Below are 20,033 nucleotides of genomic sequence, written 5' to 3'. Positions count from 1 at the left end.
TTCTCTGTCTCCAGCAGCTCGACAAGCCTCCTGGGCTGGAAGCGAAGGCAATAATTGTGCATAACTCCTGAGATGTGAGATGAATTCTCCCTTCCTCAGTTGAGCCTGGCCCTAAACCAAAGAAGGATATCTGTAGGGGTGGCAGATCAGGCTGAGGGGTGGGGAGAAAAGGACTGGTTTCCAGTAGAAATGTTAATGGGCTCGAGTCATGCTGCTCACTTTCAAGTTGTGTCCTGGTAACTTTTCAACCACTAAAAGCAGCCATTCCAATCCATACCCAGATCCGTCCAGACAAGTGTGATTTGCATCCCTACCAGCAGATGGAAGTAGAGAACAAAACTTTGAAGCACTGCTACATAAAGTTAGCGCCACCTGCACGCCCTCAGTATTTGTCTCTAGCACATGTCAGAGGTGCAAATCTGCAGTCTGACAAAAAAATAAAGCTAGAGAGAAAATTTAGGAGAAGTTCTGGAGGCTCGCTGAGGTGTCAGGCTCCTTCATGGACTATCCCTCAGGTGGAGCAGGATGACCAGGAGGTTGGAAAACCCTGGCTAGAGGCCCTGATAGCTAGGGCACTGGCTCATTCAGTTTCCTCCTGAGTACTTGCTGGCCTGTCGGGGAAGTACCCTGTTGTTTGCCTATGAAGCTGTTGTTTAAAAATAAAAAAGTGAAAAGCTATTTTTGGTTGCAGCGGCTAAAGGGGCAGGGTCCACAGGATCGCATACTCAGCCCAGCCAACAGCTGCAGCTGTCTGGGAAGTTGATCTGTAGGCTATTATTTTCCTCCTTCAGGACTCACCCCTTAACCCTAGTATCCAACCTTCTCTCCCCATCTCCGTGCTCCACTCAGCGGTGCTGGACTGGCCGTGGGGAGAGGGGATCACACTTTTTTTCTCACACGCATCGCATCCCTCATTCATTTAACCCATTTCGGTTTCATGCAAACACCTTTGTCACACACAAACTGTGAACAAGAACCTGTTAGAGCAGTCGGCCGGGAAGAGATTCTTACAACCCGGGGACGTTTGCAGGACTTCCAAGCTTAAAGTCCGGGCGGTGACGTCGCCCAGCCTTGCAGAGGAGCTCGTAAACTGCAGCTCATGCCTGGGCCAGAACCTGCATCCCCTCCCCAGTCTTAGCCCCCATTGCTCCTTCTCCTGCTAAGCGGCTTTTACCACTAGGATGGCCCCTGCCCCCTTTCGGAGCGGACAGCCAGGCTCGCGGCCATCACGTGCAGCATCCGCTCAGACGCACCCACCGGACGCTGAGCGTCGGCTCTGGCAGGCGGCTCCTCCCCTCTCCCACAGCTTCCTACTCTGAGGGCGAGACGGGCAAGAGCGGAGCCTTTCACAGGAGAGCTGTGCTGCAGCCCCGCCCCTTCCTGGTGTTGCGATTGGAGGGCATGGGGGAAGGAGGCGGGCACAGCACAGCCCTCTTGGTCCCAGCGTGCAGAAGCTTCAGAGAGCCCTAGAAAGACAGAACCGATAGAGGGAAGAAGATTGAGAGAGAGCTACAGAGAGAGGTACAGCATGGGGAGCATGGAGGGAGGAAAAGGGTCACAGGATCTCACAGTCCAGCCCTCAGCTGCAGCTGTCTGGGAAGAAGCTCTGTAGGATGTTACTTTCCTCCCTCAGGACTCACACATTTAACCCTTAGAAACTTGGAAGTTACCAGGTTTTAAACAAAAACAGAGAATGTCCTGCAGTGACTCCCTCTGCGTCTTTGCCCATGTCTGTACCCCCCTTCCTGGCCTTTTCCCTACCTGGACTCAGTCTCCAACCTCCCCCCCCCTTATAATCTCCCTGTTCCACTCAGCAGTGCTGGACTGGCCGTGGGGAGAAGGGGCAATACCTCCTTGGATGACATTAAAAGGAAATTCATGAAAAGAAAATAATTTTCCATGAATTTGTTGCTGGAGTTAGTTGCTACGGTCCGCGGTTCCCATAGGCATTGTGTGTCTATGCGCTTTCCTCGCCTCCATTGCCTGCAGTGCGACAGAGCCATGCCCTGACCCTCTCTGTGCTCTGATATACATTGCTGGGTAGGTCAGTTTAATCTACGCCAAGGCCCGGGGAACACAAACGCAAACACTCACCTTGTTTCAAGACTTTATCTTCTACTTGGTTTTGTACAAAAAAAGTTACTCAATACAGTAAATGTGACGAGAATGTCAGGTTATACAGGAATACATCAAATGTGAATCCTCTAAACACAGCAAAAGAACCATAAAGAGGCTCCCACAGCCACAAGGACCCAAACAGGTAAGGGCGCCTGGGTTCAGCAATGGCACAAGGGGGGTGAACAGGTGAGACTTGGTGCCCCAGCTCCCTGTAACATGAGGGGCCGAATAGGCGATGGTCCCCCAGGCTGTCTGTGACCCAAGAGACTGAATAGGGGAGGGGAAATGTCAAAGCAGGTAAAGGTGACTGGGATCAACGGGAGCCAAGGGGTAAAGCAGGCAAGTAATCTCAGGGGGTCCTATGATAGGTGCGGGCACGCGTACCCATGTTCACTGTGACATGAGGCACCCAGCAGAAGAGATTGGCCAAGCTCGATGTGACAAAGAACTGAGGAATGGGGGTCCCAGACTATAGGGGCCATGGGCAGTAGATAGAGAGGGGAGAAAAGCACTGGCTTCCTGTAGAAATGCTGATGGGTTCTGGCCCCATGCTCACTTTCAGTTGTGTCCTGGCAACTTTTCAACCCCTAAAAACAGCCATTGCTTTGACAAGAAAATGTTCTCCCTCCCCCATGTTTATTCCTTGCTTCAGGGAGACTTTAGCCAGTGCTGCTTTTCAGATGGAAGCAGGACCACTAGCACCAGCGGGAACTGGGGCACGAGATCAGACTGAGAGTAGTGGCTGGAAAGCCCAGTGTCTCATCCTGGGTGTTTTAAGCGCCGCCATGAACTGCACAATGATCCAGTTTAGGCTGAGCCTCCATAAGAGGAGGTGCCGGCCCTCTGGGACGAGTGTCAAAGTTCTATGATGGTAAAGGCCATTACAAGAGCCCCTGCGGAGGTGGAGCTTTAATTTTAAGAGACTTTCGCCTTCAAAATAACAATTGCAGCATCCTTCTGAGGACAGAGAAACCATAGGAATTGAAATTAGGATTGGGCTATGGGGCAGAGGGGGATATAGAATCAGCAGGCAAGGGGGAGATAAGGAATTGGGGTGCAGGGGGATTGAATGGGCAAGAGTCGGGGGGGGACGGGACGGACTGGGGGCACAGATGGATTGCATGGGCAAGTGTAGGAGGAATGGGGGGGCTACCAACTGAGCAAGTCCATTCATCTGTTCCCTCCACCAGACCAGGTCCAAAAAGGGGTCAGAATACCCAACTTAGTCCAGGTCAGTCAAGCCCCTACAGTACAATAACATACTAAAAATAACAATGAATGTAATAAAAAATTATAAAAATCCTATCATATGTGCACACAAAATCTCATGGCCAGGTTTTCTCCCAGCACCTTTGGATAGACTAGTGCGAAGTGGAGTTCGGCATCACAGCCCATCGGGAATGTTTCGGGTTCCAAGGTGTGGCCCGCAGCACCTGCTCGCCTCACTACTGCGACCTCTAGCAGCCACCACAGCTCTTGGTACAGTAGGAGGCTACGGACTGGCAGAGGCCGCTCGATGCCATCACCCCACACTTGGAAAACTTGTCACGACAAAGGTCCGCTGCAGACAGGAGAAAAAAAAAAATCGCCAGAGTGTGGGAGGACTGGCCACGCCATGAGCCACAGAGCGAGAGAAAGAGGGAACACATGAGGACTAGATGCAATGTGAGCATCTGAGAGAGATCGTATGAGGACCAGCTGAGCAAGAGAGAGAGAGAGAGCGTGCATGAGAACTGGCAGCGGTGTAAGAGAGAGCACACGAGGACTCATTGTGACACAAGAGTGCATGAACACTGGCTGTAGTAGGAGCACCGGAGGGGGAGAGAGAGCACACGCATGAGGACCAGCTATGGCACAAGCACCAGAGAAACTGAGAATCCAGCTGTGGCACAAGCATAAAAAAAAAAAAAAACTGCGCGAGAACCAGAGAGAGCAGCACACAAAATCCGGCCGTGATGCAAGCACCAGAGAGTCTGGGTGTGAGGACTGAAAATGGAGCACGCACCATAGAGAGACAGTGTGTGAGGATCAGCTGTGGCATGAGCACCAGAGAGAGAGAGAGCACTTGTGAAATGGCTGTGACGAGCGCATGAGAGGGTCAAATGCAACATGAGCACCGGATGGTCGGTATGCGAGGACCAGATGTGGCGCAAGCACCAGTGTGCGCCTGAAGAACAGCTGTTACACATATGTAAGAGACTGTGTGCTAGCACCGACTGTGCTGCAAATCCCTGATAGACTGAGGCCAAGGGATCCACTGGGCTGGTCTCGTGGTAGCAAATGTAAAGTTTTATCCAGGGCATCACGGGGTACTAATGCCTGCAGACCCGAGCACTGCTAGTGCCAATGACTAGCACAATGTAGCGTGTGGCTTAGTTGTCGTTTTTGTGATGCTGCATCATCAGGGGGTGTGATGTTAACGTGTCCAGAGCAAGTTGCGGTAAAAGGGGGAGGATATGGGGGGGTTAGTCCAGCAGCAGGGCATGGCTGCTGGTGCCTCTTACCTCTGAGCAGCTCCTCATGAGCACACACCGTGCGTACACAGATCTCCTTGTTAATGACATACATGCGGCGAAGGCTGGAAGATAAAATGCCATGCATGAAAAAAAGAGGCAACCCTCTTCCTGAAAGTCCTACCCCCCCCTCATCTTGCCCCAGAGAGACAGAGGCTACCAGGCCCTCACTGCTGGTGAGATGTGGGCACAGGAACTGCAGTGAGACCACTTATTATAAGCCAAACTGAATGTTAGATTCCAAGCCATCTGATTGGCTGAAACCAGTGACCAAACTGAATGTTAGATTCCAAGCCATCTGATTGGCTGAAACCAGTGACCAAACTGAATGTTAGATTCCAAGCCATCTGATTGGCTGAAACCAGTGACCAAACTGAATGTTAGATTCCAAGCCATCTGATTGGCTGAAACCAGTGACCTCAATAGTATTACATTTTGTTGGGGGGTTTTTTTCAGCAGGGGAGAAACAGGATGTTCTTATGGCCAAAGTGACATTCCCACCCATGGCACCCATCCCCACAGCAGCGTGCCCTTGGAGTTAGTAAAATGTTTAGATGCTTAAGTCTGTCCCATGACATCCTAGCCCCCAGTCCATGACGCTCGCTCACGGTGTCACCTTTGCCCCTCTGACTGACGTTCTTAGCATTACCCTGGTCCCAGGGTCTCTGACATCGCACCTGCCCATCCCCGTAGCGAGCCGTTTGATCCAGGGCTTACCTGTAGAAGCAGATCTCGTTCAGGCACTGTTTGCAGGGCTTGTGAACCGAGTACAGTCTGGTGCAGGGGTACTGCTCTTCCCGGCAGTCTGGGGGAAGAAGAGACCGGAATGCACGTTAACCGGTTGCTTCCATAAAGGAGGCGCAGACATTTTCGAGTAATACTTGATTTTAATTTGTACGCCGTGTTCTTTGTTGTCGTTACCGAGACACACGACCCCGTACGATTACAGAGCAGTCAATGGCTGAAAAGTTAACAACCAAAGCTTAATGCAAGCAGAGATGGACGCGGTGAGGGAGGGCTTGGCAGCAGGAGCAGGACAATTTATTTTTTACAAATGCAGCAGAAGGGTTGCAGGATGCATCACTAATGCTGTTCAGTGAGCCAATGGATTCTTCACAAGAGGAGAATGAGGAGCTCGATCACACGTGGGTGAAGACATCGCCCAACTCTGGGGGTGACGGGTCCCCTGCCACCAAAGAGGCCACTGCTGGCCACGAGGAGGAGTGAAATAATGACCTCCATGGATGTCCTTGCAGAGCAGCTGGCGGCGTAAGTCTTCACCAGGGAAGAGCAGGTACAGGCCACTGTGACAACCAGATGGGAGGGCTATCCACTCAGAGACTAGGAAGGTGCGCAAAGGCAGGCCAGATAGCAAGAAGCAAGATTAGCTGAAAGCATCAATGCTGCATCCCAGGAGCTATGTACAACAATTCGGGAGTTCAGTGCTACTTTGCTGGGTATGGGAAGGGTCCAGTAAAATTTCTCTGGTGAAAGCTTTGCCACCAAAAGATAGCCCCCTCGCAGAGGCAGAGGGGGGTGACCAGGATAGCAAGCATTAGATAACGAAGATAAGCGACTGCGTGGTTCCTAATCTATGACAGTTCCACGAAGACTGTTAATGTCATCGCTGCTGTACGCAGAGATTGTCTAGGCGCCTCTGCACGTCCGGTGCTGATGGATCTCACGTCTGCAAAGCCTCATCTCTTTGCAAACTGACTTTCCCTCCCTGTCTCTGCCTTTGCCTGGCCTGCCGGCGCTCCTTGCTACTGTACACGGAGATGGCCATATTGCTTATGAATTTTATTCCTAAAATCCTTAGTTTCTTTGTATTTCTGGAGTCAATTCTTGATTTTTATTTGGAAAATTTAATAAAGAGATAATTAAAAATAAATGGACTAGTTGGTGTGAATGAGCAGACTAGATAGGGCATCTGTTCTTTTTCTGACATATTTCTATTAATAAGCCAGGTCAAAAGGGAATTTGAAAAGAAACTTGCCAGAGAGGCAGAACCGCAAAATAAAAACCTTTTCAAGTATATTCAAAGCAAGAGGTCTGTAAGGGAGTTGGTCAGGCCACTAGATGTTCAAGGGGTAAAAGGGGCACTGGGAAAAGACAAGGCCATAGCAGAAGAACTAAATGATGAATTATTTGCTTTGGTCTTTACCGATAAGGGTATCGTGGAAACACCCTACTCAGGAAACGTACTTTGAGAGGAAGTAAAGCAAATCACTGTGAAGCAGGGAGACGTAATAGCACAGGGGTGGCCAACACCGGTCCTCAAGGACCACCATGAATATTCCTAACCTAGATTATGCATATAATGGAGATAAAGCATGGAAATCTCTCTCACTCACAGATCTCAGGATGAGCGAGACATGAACGGTCTTGGGCATGGCGAGATGTTTTAATTCTCTTCTTGGCTAGCTACTTACGTATAATAACTAATGAGCAGTACAGGGGGGGTAAAGGGTCTGCCACTGGCGCAATGGCAGAGAAACATTAAATTTCAGAGGAATCAGTCTGTGTAGTCGTGCTTTGATCATACCGAGAGGTCCAGGTTCTGTGGGCTCCGTTTCAGGCAAATCTGAAAGAGAAGGATGAGAGAGCATTTTAAAGATGGAGGTTGAAAGAAACCTTCTCATCTGAGAAGTGTTAATAAAATATTACCAAAAAAGAAAGTAGAAAATATTAAGGGTTAGCATTACGTCCATCTTTGTCAGTGACTCTTCAATAGGATGTGACGCTGAGGAGTGATGCTCCAGCAGTGACAAATAATTTACTATTAGCTAGGGGTACAAGGACTGTGCTGCTCATAAGGCCCACATGGGTAGATCGAGGATTTTAAAAAGGGGGGGTGCAGATGATGGGGTTCAATGCATCATCGTTCCCTCCCCCCCCCCACACCTCCCTTCCTCCCCCCTCAATATGCTTATCTTCCCTCCTGCTCCTTCTGGGTTCCTCTCCACCTACCCCTTCCCATTTCAGTCTTCCCAAAGGTTCTTCTCCGACTCTCTCTCCCCCTCCCCCTTCTTCCTCAGGTACCTCTCATCTTCCCCAACGTTCCTCTCGCATGCCAGGGACCACTTCATAGCCTCCTGCCCATGGATTTCTCCCTCTCCCCCCCCCCCCCCCCGCCTCCCTTCCCTTAAGTTCTTCTCCATCTCTCCCCTTCCCAATGTTATCTTCAATTTCCCCATGTTCCTATCCCTCTCCTAGCCTTCAGGTCCCTTTTGGTTTCTCGGGGCACGATACGATGGCAAGGCGGCAGGGCATGGACAAGGTGAGCATTTCCCCCCCCCCACGCTGTGCACTTTCCTGTGTAATCAGGAAGCACATGAGACAGAGGAGGAGCAGCAGCTGCAGAGACTGGGAGTGCGTGTTTATTGTGTCCCCTGGCTGCCAGCCTGCTTCCCTTGCTGCTGATCTGACTGCCAGGGAAAGCGAGGAACGGCCCGGGAGCATGACGGTTACCGAGGGTGGGATCCGGGAGATACTGCTCTAGGATTTGCTGCTGTTGCTGGGGTTGATACTGGTACTTCCCCTGTTGCTGCTGCTCGATGGGGTTTGGGGTCACTTCTGTGAAAAAGAGAAAAACAAATCATGGCCTGAAAAAATGTCAGATGAGACCCCACTGAGAGAGCACCGATTAAGCCTCAAGTCGCTGCCCACCCTGAACGGGTCTCCCCTTACCTTGATAATCGTAGAAGTACTGTGTGCCTTAAAAACAGAGAATAATAAAAACCATTAGACTTGTAGCACAGATATTGCAGTAACAAGGGTACATTCTCTCCCTGGAAATCGCTAGGCGTATATTCAGCCTCTGCTCCTGCCGCCTCGTTGTAACAAGGAGGTATTGGCGCTGACCCGACTGCAGCGACCCCCGGACCGTCGTCCTGCCTCTGATGCAGCCCGTCGGGTATATTACCGCTCCGACAAGTGACAGTTTGGGGAGCAACGCTCTGCACGGGCTCGCAGGAGCTTCCCGCGCGGGAGCTGGAACGGTTTTACAGGTTTCCATTGGAAAGAAATCAGTAGAACTAGGAGTCACGAAATTAAACTCCAGGGAGGACAACGCAGAACCCAAGTCAGGAAATATTTCTTCATGGAGAGGGAGGTGGATGCCTGGAATGCCCTTCTGGAGGAGGTGATGGAGACAAAAACAGTGAAAGAATTCAAAGGGGCATGGGATGTGGATCCCTAAAGGCTTGAGGATGGAAATAAAGAAAAGAGTGCATGGGGATAACTTGCAGGTGTGGCTGTTACTACCCTTAACCAGTAAACCTTGTTACTGGTGATGCAACTCCATCAGTGCTCTCTGCTTCGATGACAGGGGGAAAAGAGGTAAAGGGGAATTAGATTCAGTCAGCAACCAACCAGGACATTGAATTTTACAGTCTGGGAAAACAAATAAGCATAGGGGTAACTTGCTGATGCAGCTGATAATATCCTTAACTAATCAACGGCAAAGAGGTAACGGGGAATTGGACTCGGGCAGCAATAAACAAGGGCCCTGACTTTTACGGTCTGGGAAACTGAAAACTATGGGGGTGATCTGTACGGCGCGGCAGCTACCCTACCATAAGCTTGCTGGGCAGACTGGATGGACCGTTTGGTCCTCTTCTGCCGTCATTTCTCTGTTTCTATATACCAACTTCTTTTTGCTCCCCTGGGCTTCCAGCTCAATCAGAACTTGCTCTGACGCGGGCTACACTACTCTGCGGCTTCATTCACAGCACCTGGGGATTTTTGCCGTTTTCAGCCCTTTGAACGCCCCCCCGACGAGCCATCATGGCAGCAACTCTTATGGTCTGGGGCTACAGAGCAGAACCTGTGCAACCTGACACCGTCCTTGTACATATGCAGTGACGCGGTTATTTCCTTTCATGTTTAAACATATTTTTATTGAATAAAGTCACATTTCCCGTGCACATGTGTTTCTTATGTAACACAGTTTATACATTCTCTACAATTTAAAATTTTCTCCCTGCAGAGCAAAGCCAGAAGGCGATGCTGGTGCACCTCCCTGCCAGGGACAGGATCCCCAGCCTCAGCTGGCTCCTGGAACGGATACCGTCTTCAGTGATTAAACACCATGATGAAGAGCTTGACTTGCCTCATCAGATGCCAGCATCACTGGCTAGTTTTGCTCCCCTAAACATCTGCAAGCAGTGAGTACAGTGGGGCGTAAAAAGCAAGCTGGGGAGAGACCCTTCACATGCTCCTCAATCACCCAACGCCCCTGTGCACTCCAAGCTCGGTCTTACAGCTTACTTTCATCATAGTGCATCCCCAGTTCCGGATAAGGATAAGATGGCCATCTATACTGGGCCAGAATTGCAGCTAGAAAGAAAAAGAGAGAGGACGTTAAAGTGGAGGTGCCTGTCCTAGAAACCACAATTAGAAACATATCAGCAGCAGAGAAAAGTAGATTCTTCAAAATCCTAGCTCGCTTGTTTATTGCCTGTATTACTTTCTCTGAGTCTTCCTCCACATTTCTCTTTTGTTTTTGTCCTGATATCTTTTTTTTATTAACAGTTTCTTATGTTTATACTTTTTTTTTTTTTTTTATAATTACTGCTATGCTTCTGTTTTGAGAGAGTATTTTCATATGTATATATTTATTTATTTAGTGTTTTTTTTATACCGGCATTCATGACAGGTATCACATCATGCCGGTTTACATTTAACAGGGTGTGAAAAACACAGAGAAATACAAAAAACTATAACAAGTGCATGGTTAGAATATTGCAGTTACAATAAAACAGGGAAGTGCACAACTGGGAGCAGAAGAGAAAGTAGCAGAAGGAGTTTAACCGAGAGCAAATTATTTACTATATATATATACAATTACATACATACAGTACATGGAACTTGCCTGCAGTTCTGATGATAATTAGACACTGGTGGGGCTGACCAAACAAAGATTAATGAAGACACAAAAAACCTTTACAAAAGAACAGAAAGTCATAAAATAAAAGATGTCATTCAGAAATGCTGAGATGAACAAGGGTACCTTCCAAATGAGAGCTGGGTGTTTGCGTTTCTCTTTCATGAGTTCTAGTAACAGGAGAGTTAGCTCAATCCCCTTTCTTCAAGAAAAAAACAAAACAGAAGGGGCAGAACTTTTAAGCGTGGCAGAAATCTCCCTGGCTGTCAGGTTTTTGGTTTGTTTTTTTTATTCTCTTCATAACGTGATAAATATTTTTTTTTTTCACATTTACGGTTCTCAAAGCTTTACACTGGCTTTCATATTGCATCCAGTTTGAAATATTAACTCCTCCTGTAAAGCGCCGCATACCTTAGGCCTGCTATATGTAAACGAACGCCGCCCGTAAGCTACATTCCCTGTCTATATCAATCATTACAGTCGGCTCAAGAGGATTTGCTCTGTGTCCCATTACCAAAGGAGATAAAATTAATGGAACCAGTGGTAGAGCTTTTTCATGTCTGGAGAAATGCTTATGACCTGATCTTTAGATTTTTAGACAGGCATTGAAAACTATCAAGCATTCAGAATATGTTTTAAGTACCCTTGTTTTTTGTTTTGTTTTGTTTTTTAAGAAAAGTTTAGAAGAATTATTTATTGTAAATTTTATTTCATTGTATTGGATTTCATATTATTGAGAGGATTTTTTTGTTACTTTAATTGATTGATGCTTTAATAGTTTGCTTTAATGAAGATTTGAGGAATTTAAAGACAGGTTTTGATGGTTATCACATGCTATTTGATAATTTTACAATTTTTATGTTGCTTTATACTTTGTTTTAGTTTATTGTTTTATGTACAATGATTTGTGAGCGTTCTTACTGTAAGCCGCATACAGCAGAGTATATGCAGCATATAAATATATGGAAAATGCGTGTGATGTGATACATTTATAATGCTGAATAATTGTTGAGATTGATTCTATTGTTTTAAGATGTTAAATGTAATTTCCCACGAGCTATTTTAGAAAGGTGGTTTACAAATGAAATAGATATCATCTTTGATATTTATAGTCATGCATGTTAGATCAAGACTGAGAATTTGTCCCATCGGCAATGCCAAAAGCCCTATAAAAATAAAGATTCAACTTCTCAGCACTTGCCTGGTAGTGACAGCAGGACAAGAGACACAGCCCTGGCACTCATGGCTGAGGAGCAGGGAGGAAGCAGCTGGATGAATCCTGGAAAGTCCTGGGGAAAGACCAGAAGAAAGGAAGAGGTCATCAGGAGTCAGTTGACTTAGGGGGAATTAAATTCACAATTGCATTTCTCTTTAATATTATCATTCTTTAAATTTGTAAATGGCACTCTGCCCGTGGCATATTATGGGAACATAAGACATGCCAAGCTGGATTAGACCAATGGTCCATCGTGGCCAGAATGCTATCTCCAGCAGTGGCCAGTCTGGGTCACATAGAAGTATATGGCATGTCCTAATAGGGAGATCCACTCCCACTCCCTGAAGTAAGAGGTGACGATCTCCCAACTCTGTCTGGCCAATAATAATAATTATTAATGGACCTGTCCACCAGAGACTTATCCAAAACCTTTCTTAAAATCTGGCTAAATTTGTCAGCCTTCACCACATCCTCTGGCTAAATTTGTCAGCCTTCACCACATCCTCTGGCAACAAATTTGTTACGCCCGTCGGTCGCCATCGGCTGCAACTGCTGTTGCTCACCTCTTGCTTGACTACACTGACTCCTCTGGGTTGACTTGCGGCCTCCGCCAGCTATTGCTGGCCTACACGCCCCGGTTCCCGGGCCCCCCTGGACGGCGTGGATGCTGATGACCGCCATCTTGCCCTCAGAGCCCTTTAGGCATGCGCGCTACATGGCCAGACTTATGCACGTCATGGCGGGAACCTTGGGGACATCCCCCTCAGATGACGTCATTCTTCAAGGACTCTTAAGCCGGCTGGCCCTGCCTATCGACGGCAACAAGTTCCCTCATTGCTGAATCCGCTTCACTCGCTTCAGTCTCTTGTTCCAGCTCCTGCTTCCGTGGCCTGAGACGTTCCGGGTATCCACTCCTTGGGGGCCCTTCCTGTCTTTGGCTGTCCACTCCTCGGAGGGCCTTCCACCTAGGACTTCTGCCTGTCCCGTTCCCCAGGCCTTCTCTGGAACTTTACTCTGCTACAGTGAGTACCCCGCTCTGTGGATCATTGCTATACCATTGTTACATAGGTACACTCATCGGTGTATCCTGCTCTGCGGACCATTGCTGTACCTTCACTACAGAGGACTTCTCCATGGGTATACCCCACTTCACAGACCCTGAGGCTCCCCAGCACCTGTGTGTCTTTCTGCCACACTCCCCACTCCACGGGCAATGTCACTCTACTTCTCTAATAAAGTTTCAAGGACTCTCAAGTTAGTACCGACGTCAGCCCCCTGCGCTGATGTTTAGTGACTCCACCACTAGGGGTCACTCTCTCTAGCTTCCTCTGCTCTCACCTCTCTCTCCAGCACCTGTTGCTCTACGCACCTCACAGCTGAGACCTCACCTCCCGACAGGCTCACGGGGCTCCTCCCCATGGGCGGTACCATCTCTCACCTCGGCCCAGGGCCCACATGCCCACAAATCCTAACAAAATTCCTCAGCTTAATGCTCTCTTAAATTTGTCTTAAATCTGCTACCAGGGCTGGTGCAAGAGTATTCAGCACCCTAGGCAAACGCCCTCCCCCATGGACCAGGCCCCGGCTGCACAGTACAAGATAAACACAGATACAGTGGCCAACACAAGTCATGCAGGTCCATCCTGGGATCCCTGTCCTTGAAGGCTCCACACTCCCTGTTGTTCTCTACAGCCTATTTCCAAGCAGCTCTGGATCCAAGTCACCAACAGGAATATTTAAACTATGCTAAAGGAGCTACCCCCCAACTTCCTGCATCACCTTTCTCGTTTCTCCCGTAGACGTTTACAGATGCTGTTCAGGTTCTGGATACACTCGTGTGATGTGGTAACCAGGAAAGGTGGTCACCTTACTGCCGTGTTAATTTAAAAATCAGCTCATTAGGAATTTTTCCATGGAGACAAAGGGAATTTTCTCCAGGCAAACTCATCAGACTAAGTGAGAACACATGGGCTCAAGAATTCTCTCCAAGTCCTTGTACATATGCAGTGATGCGGTTATTTCTTTCATGTTTAAACATTTTTTGTTGAATAAAGTCACATTTCCAGCGCACATTTGTTTCTTATGTACCAGTTTATACATTCTATACAATTTACATTTTCTCCCCGCAGAGCAAGGCCAGGTAACAAGAACTTCCCTCGCTAAACCGTTTCCCCTCCAATCCACCCCTTCCCCATTCAGTCTGAGGGACTCTACTTTTACATTATACACTTATCCATCTAACGTGTTACACCGATGTAGAGTTAAGAATCACACCGTGAACCCTTGTTGGCAAACATTGAATATGGAGCTCCCAAATATCTAGAAGAGACTTGCTGTCTAGGATTTTCCATCCTCATAATATTGTGATGTAAGTGCCACCAGTACCAATATGAGGGAGCATCAACCCTAACCAACAGAGATTCAATGTTTGACTGCTTCCAAGTTTCCATAGCTGCCAAAACTTTAATCATAGCCATCACTGGGTATCTTTGTCTTGCTAACCCTGTCTGAGTGTCTGAAATTATTGATGGTAAGATTAAGGCAGGTCCATGCACCACAATCTTCGCCAGCAGTTTGATATCAGAGTTTAACAGTGAAATTGGCTTGTATGATCCAAGTAAAATAAGATTCTTCCCTGGCCTTGGTATTTCTATTATTAAAGTTCTGTTGGTTGCATTAAGGAAAACACTTTCCCCAAAAGCTCTTCCTACTTATTTTCTCCTCCAGAAAGTTATAAAATTCTGCACTATATCCACCTGGTGCAGGTGTCTTCCATGACTCTGCTTGCCTGATTCCCATAGTTGTAGCCCTTTTTTGCTAAGAGAGGCATTTTGTTTCTCCAGCTGCTTCTCAGATAATTTTGGGAGATTTTCTTTAGTTAGAAATCTACTACATTGTGCCAGGTTACCCCTTATAGAATTGTAGAAAAATGTTAGCAATGCCTTTGTGTTTTCACATTTCCCTTGCTTGTTTGTAAGGGCTGCCACATACTTGGTCCCACACAATTATCAAAGAGGCCATCATCCTACCTGGCTTGTTAGCAAATTAGAATAATCTATATTTATTAAAACTATATTCTTTTCTTTGTTCTCTAGTGCATCAAGGAATTTTAAGATGACTTGCAATGCAATAAATTTCTCCCTATTTTCATTACTACACCCGCTTGCCAAATGTTATCTTCCTCCAGTTACTTCCCCAAGCAATATCCTTTTAGCCACATCTCTCTTCTGCTTTTGTAGTGCAAGCTGTTAGTTGCCCTCTCATTACCGGTTTTGCATGTTCCCAAAAAAGGTTGGAGGTAACCAAACGTTCATGATTACGATCTATAAACATTTCCCACTTGTTCGCGAAATATGCGTGAAATTCATCATCCTTCACTAAATGAATAGGAGATCTCCACTGGCCTCCTCTACCCTGAGCATTTCAATCCAAGCGGAGTCCTGATCTGACACCCCTATAAAGCAGATACCTGGCATGGTCACTTTAAGGAAATCGCATCTATTCATTAACAAGAGATCTATCCTGGAGAATGTGACACGTGCGTGTGATGCCTCTTAAGGGGGGTACAGAATTCTCCACGTATTCACAGTGTCTAACTGATCTTATAAATAGGGAACTCCTTTCCCTCTGTTTATTTTTTCCCCATGGAAAGGATATGATCTGTCTAAGGTCAGGTCATGATATTTTTCTACATGGAGAAAGTGATGGATGCCTGGAGTGCCCTCCCAGAGGGGGTGGTGAAGACGAGAACTGTTCATGAATTAAAAAGGGCAAGGGACAAACACTGCAGATCCCTAAAGGCTTGAAGAAAGGGATGATAAGAATGGCAGTTATTACTATATCCAAATTGTTGGGCAGACTAGATGATTATAAAAAGCCTAACTCCGCATTGCACATTATCCAGAATGCCTACGAAGCGCAGATCAATTCTCCAGGATCGATTCTCTAGCTCCTCTGTTTCAGTCTCATATCTGGACACTAATTCTTTCAGCTTCGTCACCTCACCTCTGGAGGCCTGCAGTTCATTTTGTAAGCCTGAAACTCTTTGTTCAACTTCACGTACTCAGTTCTTGAAGACTGTCATTGCTGAGGTATCCTCTTCTAAGTTATCATACATTTTCTCAGTTTTCTCCAGTTTGGGCTCCAGAGCAGTAACTACTGCTGCCGTAAGCTCCAATACCAATGGCACATGAGGTAGTCCACCCTCCATCACTGCACTGTCTTCCTCTTTTTTGGGATACATGGCTTTCCCTTTGTCCTCGACTTTTTTTTTTTTTTTAACTGCTCTGGAGGTCATTATCTTTCCCGATCAATCAAACTACATTTCTACTAAGTCCCAGAGTGGTTCTAAATGTTCTGGTATGTTATATTGGGCAACATTTTTAAAGTAAAGATGAATAGGATGAGGCAACACTATGGAATGGCTCCAATATGGAATAGGTTGCCAGAGTCTAAGAAAAGAGACATCTATAAAATCTTTTAGGAAACAACGCAAAGGTTTTCTCTTTGCAGATGCTTTCAGGATACTGATATAACATTTTTATTCTCTTTAGCACAGTTTTATTTCATTTATTTGATTTTGTTTTTATTTTATCTTTATTTTAATTTTTTAATGTATTGTTTTATTTGCATTATGAAAGCTTTTACTGTAAGCGGCTTAGGAAATTGGATTTGTGGAATACAAATGTTTTAGATAAATAGAGCAGAGAGGATACACATTGTACCCTGTTCATTGCATCATGTGATCCACCGGTATTTACTTTTAAAAAATTATTTGTTTGTTCAGTCAGTAGAACATGATTAGGGATATCACAGAGGTTTATACGAATAAAGGAAGTGTGATCTTGAGGATATCCATGTTTCCTGTTGGAAACAGGATACCAGACTAATAGAACATAATTGCCATACTGGGTCAGTCCAAAGGTCCATCGGGCCCAGTATCCTTTTTCCAACAGTGGCCAATCCAGGTCACCAGTACCTGGCAGGATCCTAAAAGATAGATTTCCTCAAGTCCACCTTAATGATTAATGGAGGTTACCTTCAGGAACTTGTCCAAACCCTTTTTAAACACAGTTACACTAACAGCTTGATGGACCTTTCGTCTGACCCAATATGGCAAGTCTTATGTTCTTATGAAAGCAGACGTAGTGATTGTTTGTTTTAGGTCTGACTGCAGCATTTGACAAATATTAATCATATACTGTTGCAAAATAATTTATATGAATTGAGCCTTAGGGGGCTTAGTACTAAAGTGTGTTAAATAATTTTTTTCAGACTGTACTTTATAGGGTGGAGTTGGCCTCCAATCTCTGGTTTCTCTGGGTCCACAGGTGCCTCCACTTTTCAATCTCATAGCTGCTTTCTTTCTGGATTTATCTGCAGTAAACCATTGCCTTGGTGCAATTGAGTCTTGGCTGATAGAAATACATTGCAGATAAATCCTTTAAAATCAGAAGCCCTGTGGATTAGTAAAGGAGGCTATCAACTGCGTAGTCCTCTCTCTATTGACTGGGTTGGTATTGCTGTTAAGGACCGGATTAAGACACCTGGAGGTCAATATTCAGACAAAGCTAAGTAAGTTAGCCGGTTAAGACTTATCCAGCTAACTTAGCAGGGATATTCAGTGGTGCAGTCATGCTGCTGAATATGCCCAGATAAGTTTAAAGTTAACTGGATAAAATAATCTGCTAACTTTAGACCTGCTCAACCTTAGCCAGATAAGTTTGAATTTATTTATTTTATCTGCTCAATTTATAGCCCGCACAATCTGCAGTTCTCAGTGGCTAACAGACGCACAAGCACCGTAACACTTACAGTACATGACATCTAATCAAACTAAAAGCGTGAAAGATAAAAGCATAAGTTAGCTGGATAAGTAACTCCTCCAAGTTACACCCCCAGAATGCTTCTTTTATCTGGCTAGATTTTAGCTCATCCGGTTAAAATCTGGCCGGACAAGAGGCCGAAAATACCAAAACTTGCCATGTAGGCGGATTCCTTTAAGTTCTCTGTCTAAATGGATTCTGAGCATCAACCTCCTGGATGCTAATTTGACCATCATGAACCAAGTTACAGCTAAAGTGCAAACGGCTTTCTTTTATCTGCGCACCTCGCACCATTTTCACAACGTACCGAGAAGGAAAGATGCAGAGGGAGTTGTTCGTGCCTTTGTGCTGTCATGTATAGATTATTTCAGCTCATTTTATTTAGGGTGTACTGCAGCACGCATCAGACGGTCAGTTGATACAAAACACTGCTGCCAAGCTATTGTTTGAAGCAAAGAAATTTGATCATATGGCATCACTTTTCTTGGAACTTCCTTCGTTGCTAATGATGTGTTTATATTAAATTTAAAATTCTTATGATCGTATTTAAATGTTTAAACAGGGGACAGCCATAATGTTTGGCAAATGTGTCGGTGCAATACAAGCCTGTATGCTTAAAGGAGAATTTTCAAAGAGTTGTGCACATAAATATCGGCACGTACGCGCAAAAATGGCAAACACTCGTGCATATGCTATTTTATAAAGCTCAAAAAACACGTGTAAGTAAGGGTGCACGAGTTATTTTGCACGTGTAAAAAAAAAAAGGGGCAGACCAGGGGCGGCTCCACAATGTATGTGGCTAAGTTGGTATTTTCTAAGCAATTGACACATGTAAATTTGGCAGCTTAACTGGTGTAGATTTACACCTGGCTCTATATCTGGAGTAAGTGATCGTGCCACAGAGCGGGCAGGGAAGAGGTATACATCTCTGAGGATCTGTATCACAGTCACTCGCTTTCACCCCATCACAATCACCTGTCAGCTTAATCACAGATAGAGGGTTCCTCCTGATGAAATCACCCCCCCCCCCCCCCGGACACAGAAAGGAGTGATGTCCAACTCAAAAAATGTACTTAAGTTTAAAAAACAAAATCCATGCAAGTATGGCAAAAATCATAAAGAGCATCACGGAAATCATAATCACAAAAGGCAGTCTCTTTATTCATGGGGCACGGTTTGACAGCAACTCTACTCTCATCTGAAACAGTGCCCAGGCAAAAACCCTCCTCAAGAAAGGTGGGAACAGTTTCTTCTTCCTCTAGTTTGTGCTAGAAGGGAACATAAATCCAAAAACTCCTCTCTCATCAGATGGTACAGCTTCCAGCAGTTTCCACCCACTGTTGACTGGTCGTGGGCAAGCAACAACCATCAACCTCCAGCCCTTCCAATAAGGGAGAAAACTGTTTCTTGTATCAGGAACGGTCATAACTATACAAAAATTCCATTCTCTCAAAAACAATTATCAGCAGTGAGTGGAGACCCACTCAAAACTTCCTCTCATAACAAAAATCCCCTACTCTGCCAAGGAGTATTAATGGAGACCCCAAGCAGCTACTCTGACTCTTTGGTCAATCAACTGGAGAAGAAGACAGACTCTGCACATGCTCCAACCACATTTTGTATGGGAGAGCTATCCAACCAATCCCTTGGGGGCTGGCCATGAAAAGAGGAGGCTCCCAGTATGCAAGGTTCCAAAAAGATGTCACATGGGAAAAATATCAGTGGCAGAGACATATCTTGCTACACTTATGAGAGATGATTTTCCCATCCAGATCCCTTACCAATTTCAGAGGGCAATTGTGAAGCTTTCTCCCAAAACTTGGATGTGATCCTTGGGTGGGCCAGGTGACATTTCAATTCCCAGTCTGTCATACCTTAGTGAAAATATTCTTGTTTAGGCTTTTTACAGCTCTTCCAACTTTTGTCATTCCGTATGCTATCTCCCAACTCCTCCAGAATATCTGGGATATTTTTAGTGGATGTACGCCAGCAGGGCGCCACTTTTCTCTCTTCTCCTCAGGGACATTGGATGAGTGTCCCAGTCTCCCTAGGTCTTCTGCAAACATTAGTTCCTAAAAAGGAGGAATTCAGATAACAAAAATAGGACCAGTCCTCAAAATCCAAACAGAAGGAAGGCAGGGTGGATTAAAACTTCCTTCAGAAGAACATAGTCATGAATACTAATGTTCCTTAAGCAAAAGGGAAGACCACCAACTTCTCCCATTGTCTTCTAAACCCCAATTCCAACAGATTAGGGTTCTTCTTTCTCAAATTAAAGAAAAAGGGAAAAGAAACAGAAAAACAAACAAAAAAGAAAGACATAGTCCTTCCTCTTCCAAACCTCAAAATCCACACTTACAACAGAGGTCTTTGCCTTTTATAGCACTAGGCCATAATCACTGTAGCAACAGCCCACATGGAGGAGCTGAGAACAAGCTCTACCTATGCTGAGGGATGTGTCTTTTTAATAGAGA

At 45.9% G+C, this 20,033-nt stretch overlaps 1 protein-coding gene across 1 annotated transcript in view; it reads right to left on the bottom strand.

The window, feature by feature from the left end:
- Positions 1–2,167: 2,167 nt before the first annotated feature.
- LOC115077032 (microfibrillar-associated protein 2-like) overlaps positions 2,168–20,033 on the bottom strand; it is a 32,137-nt gene continuing 14,271 nt past the window's right edge. Inside the window, exons 2-9 of the mRNA XM_029579181.1 lie at positions 11,720–11,807; positions 9,903–9,971; positions 8,322–8,348; positions 8,103–8,207; positions 7,177–7,215; positions 5,349–5,436; positions 4,623–4,696; positions 2,168–3,679 (exon numbers count right to left, since the gene is read on the bottom strand). Of these exons, the coding sequence (XP_029435041.1) occupies positions 3,576–3,679; positions 4,623–4,696; positions 5,349–5,436; positions 7,177–7,215; positions 8,103–8,207; positions 8,322–8,348; positions 9,903–9,971; positions 11,720–11,762 (549 nt within the window). The 5' untranslated portion in view covers positions 11,763–11,807 and the 3' untranslated portion in view covers positions 2,168–3,575. The remainder of the gene's footprint in view (positions 3,680–4,622; positions 4,697–5,348; positions 5,437–7,176; positions 7,216–8,102; positions 8,208–8,321; positions 8,349–9,902; positions 9,972–11,719; positions 11,808–20,033) is intronic.

The sequence above is a fragment of the Rhinatrema bivittatum genome, chromosome 15 (genome assembly GCF_901001135.1).
Source record: "Rhinatrema bivittatum chromosome 15, aRhiBiv1.1, whole genome shotgun sequence".
In the NCBI taxonomy this organism is placed as follows: Eukaryota; Metazoa; Chordata; class Amphibia; order Gymnophiona; family Rhinatrematidae; genus Rhinatrema; species Rhinatrema bivittatum.
This window is presented reverse-complemented; position numbering and strand designations above follow the sequence as displayed.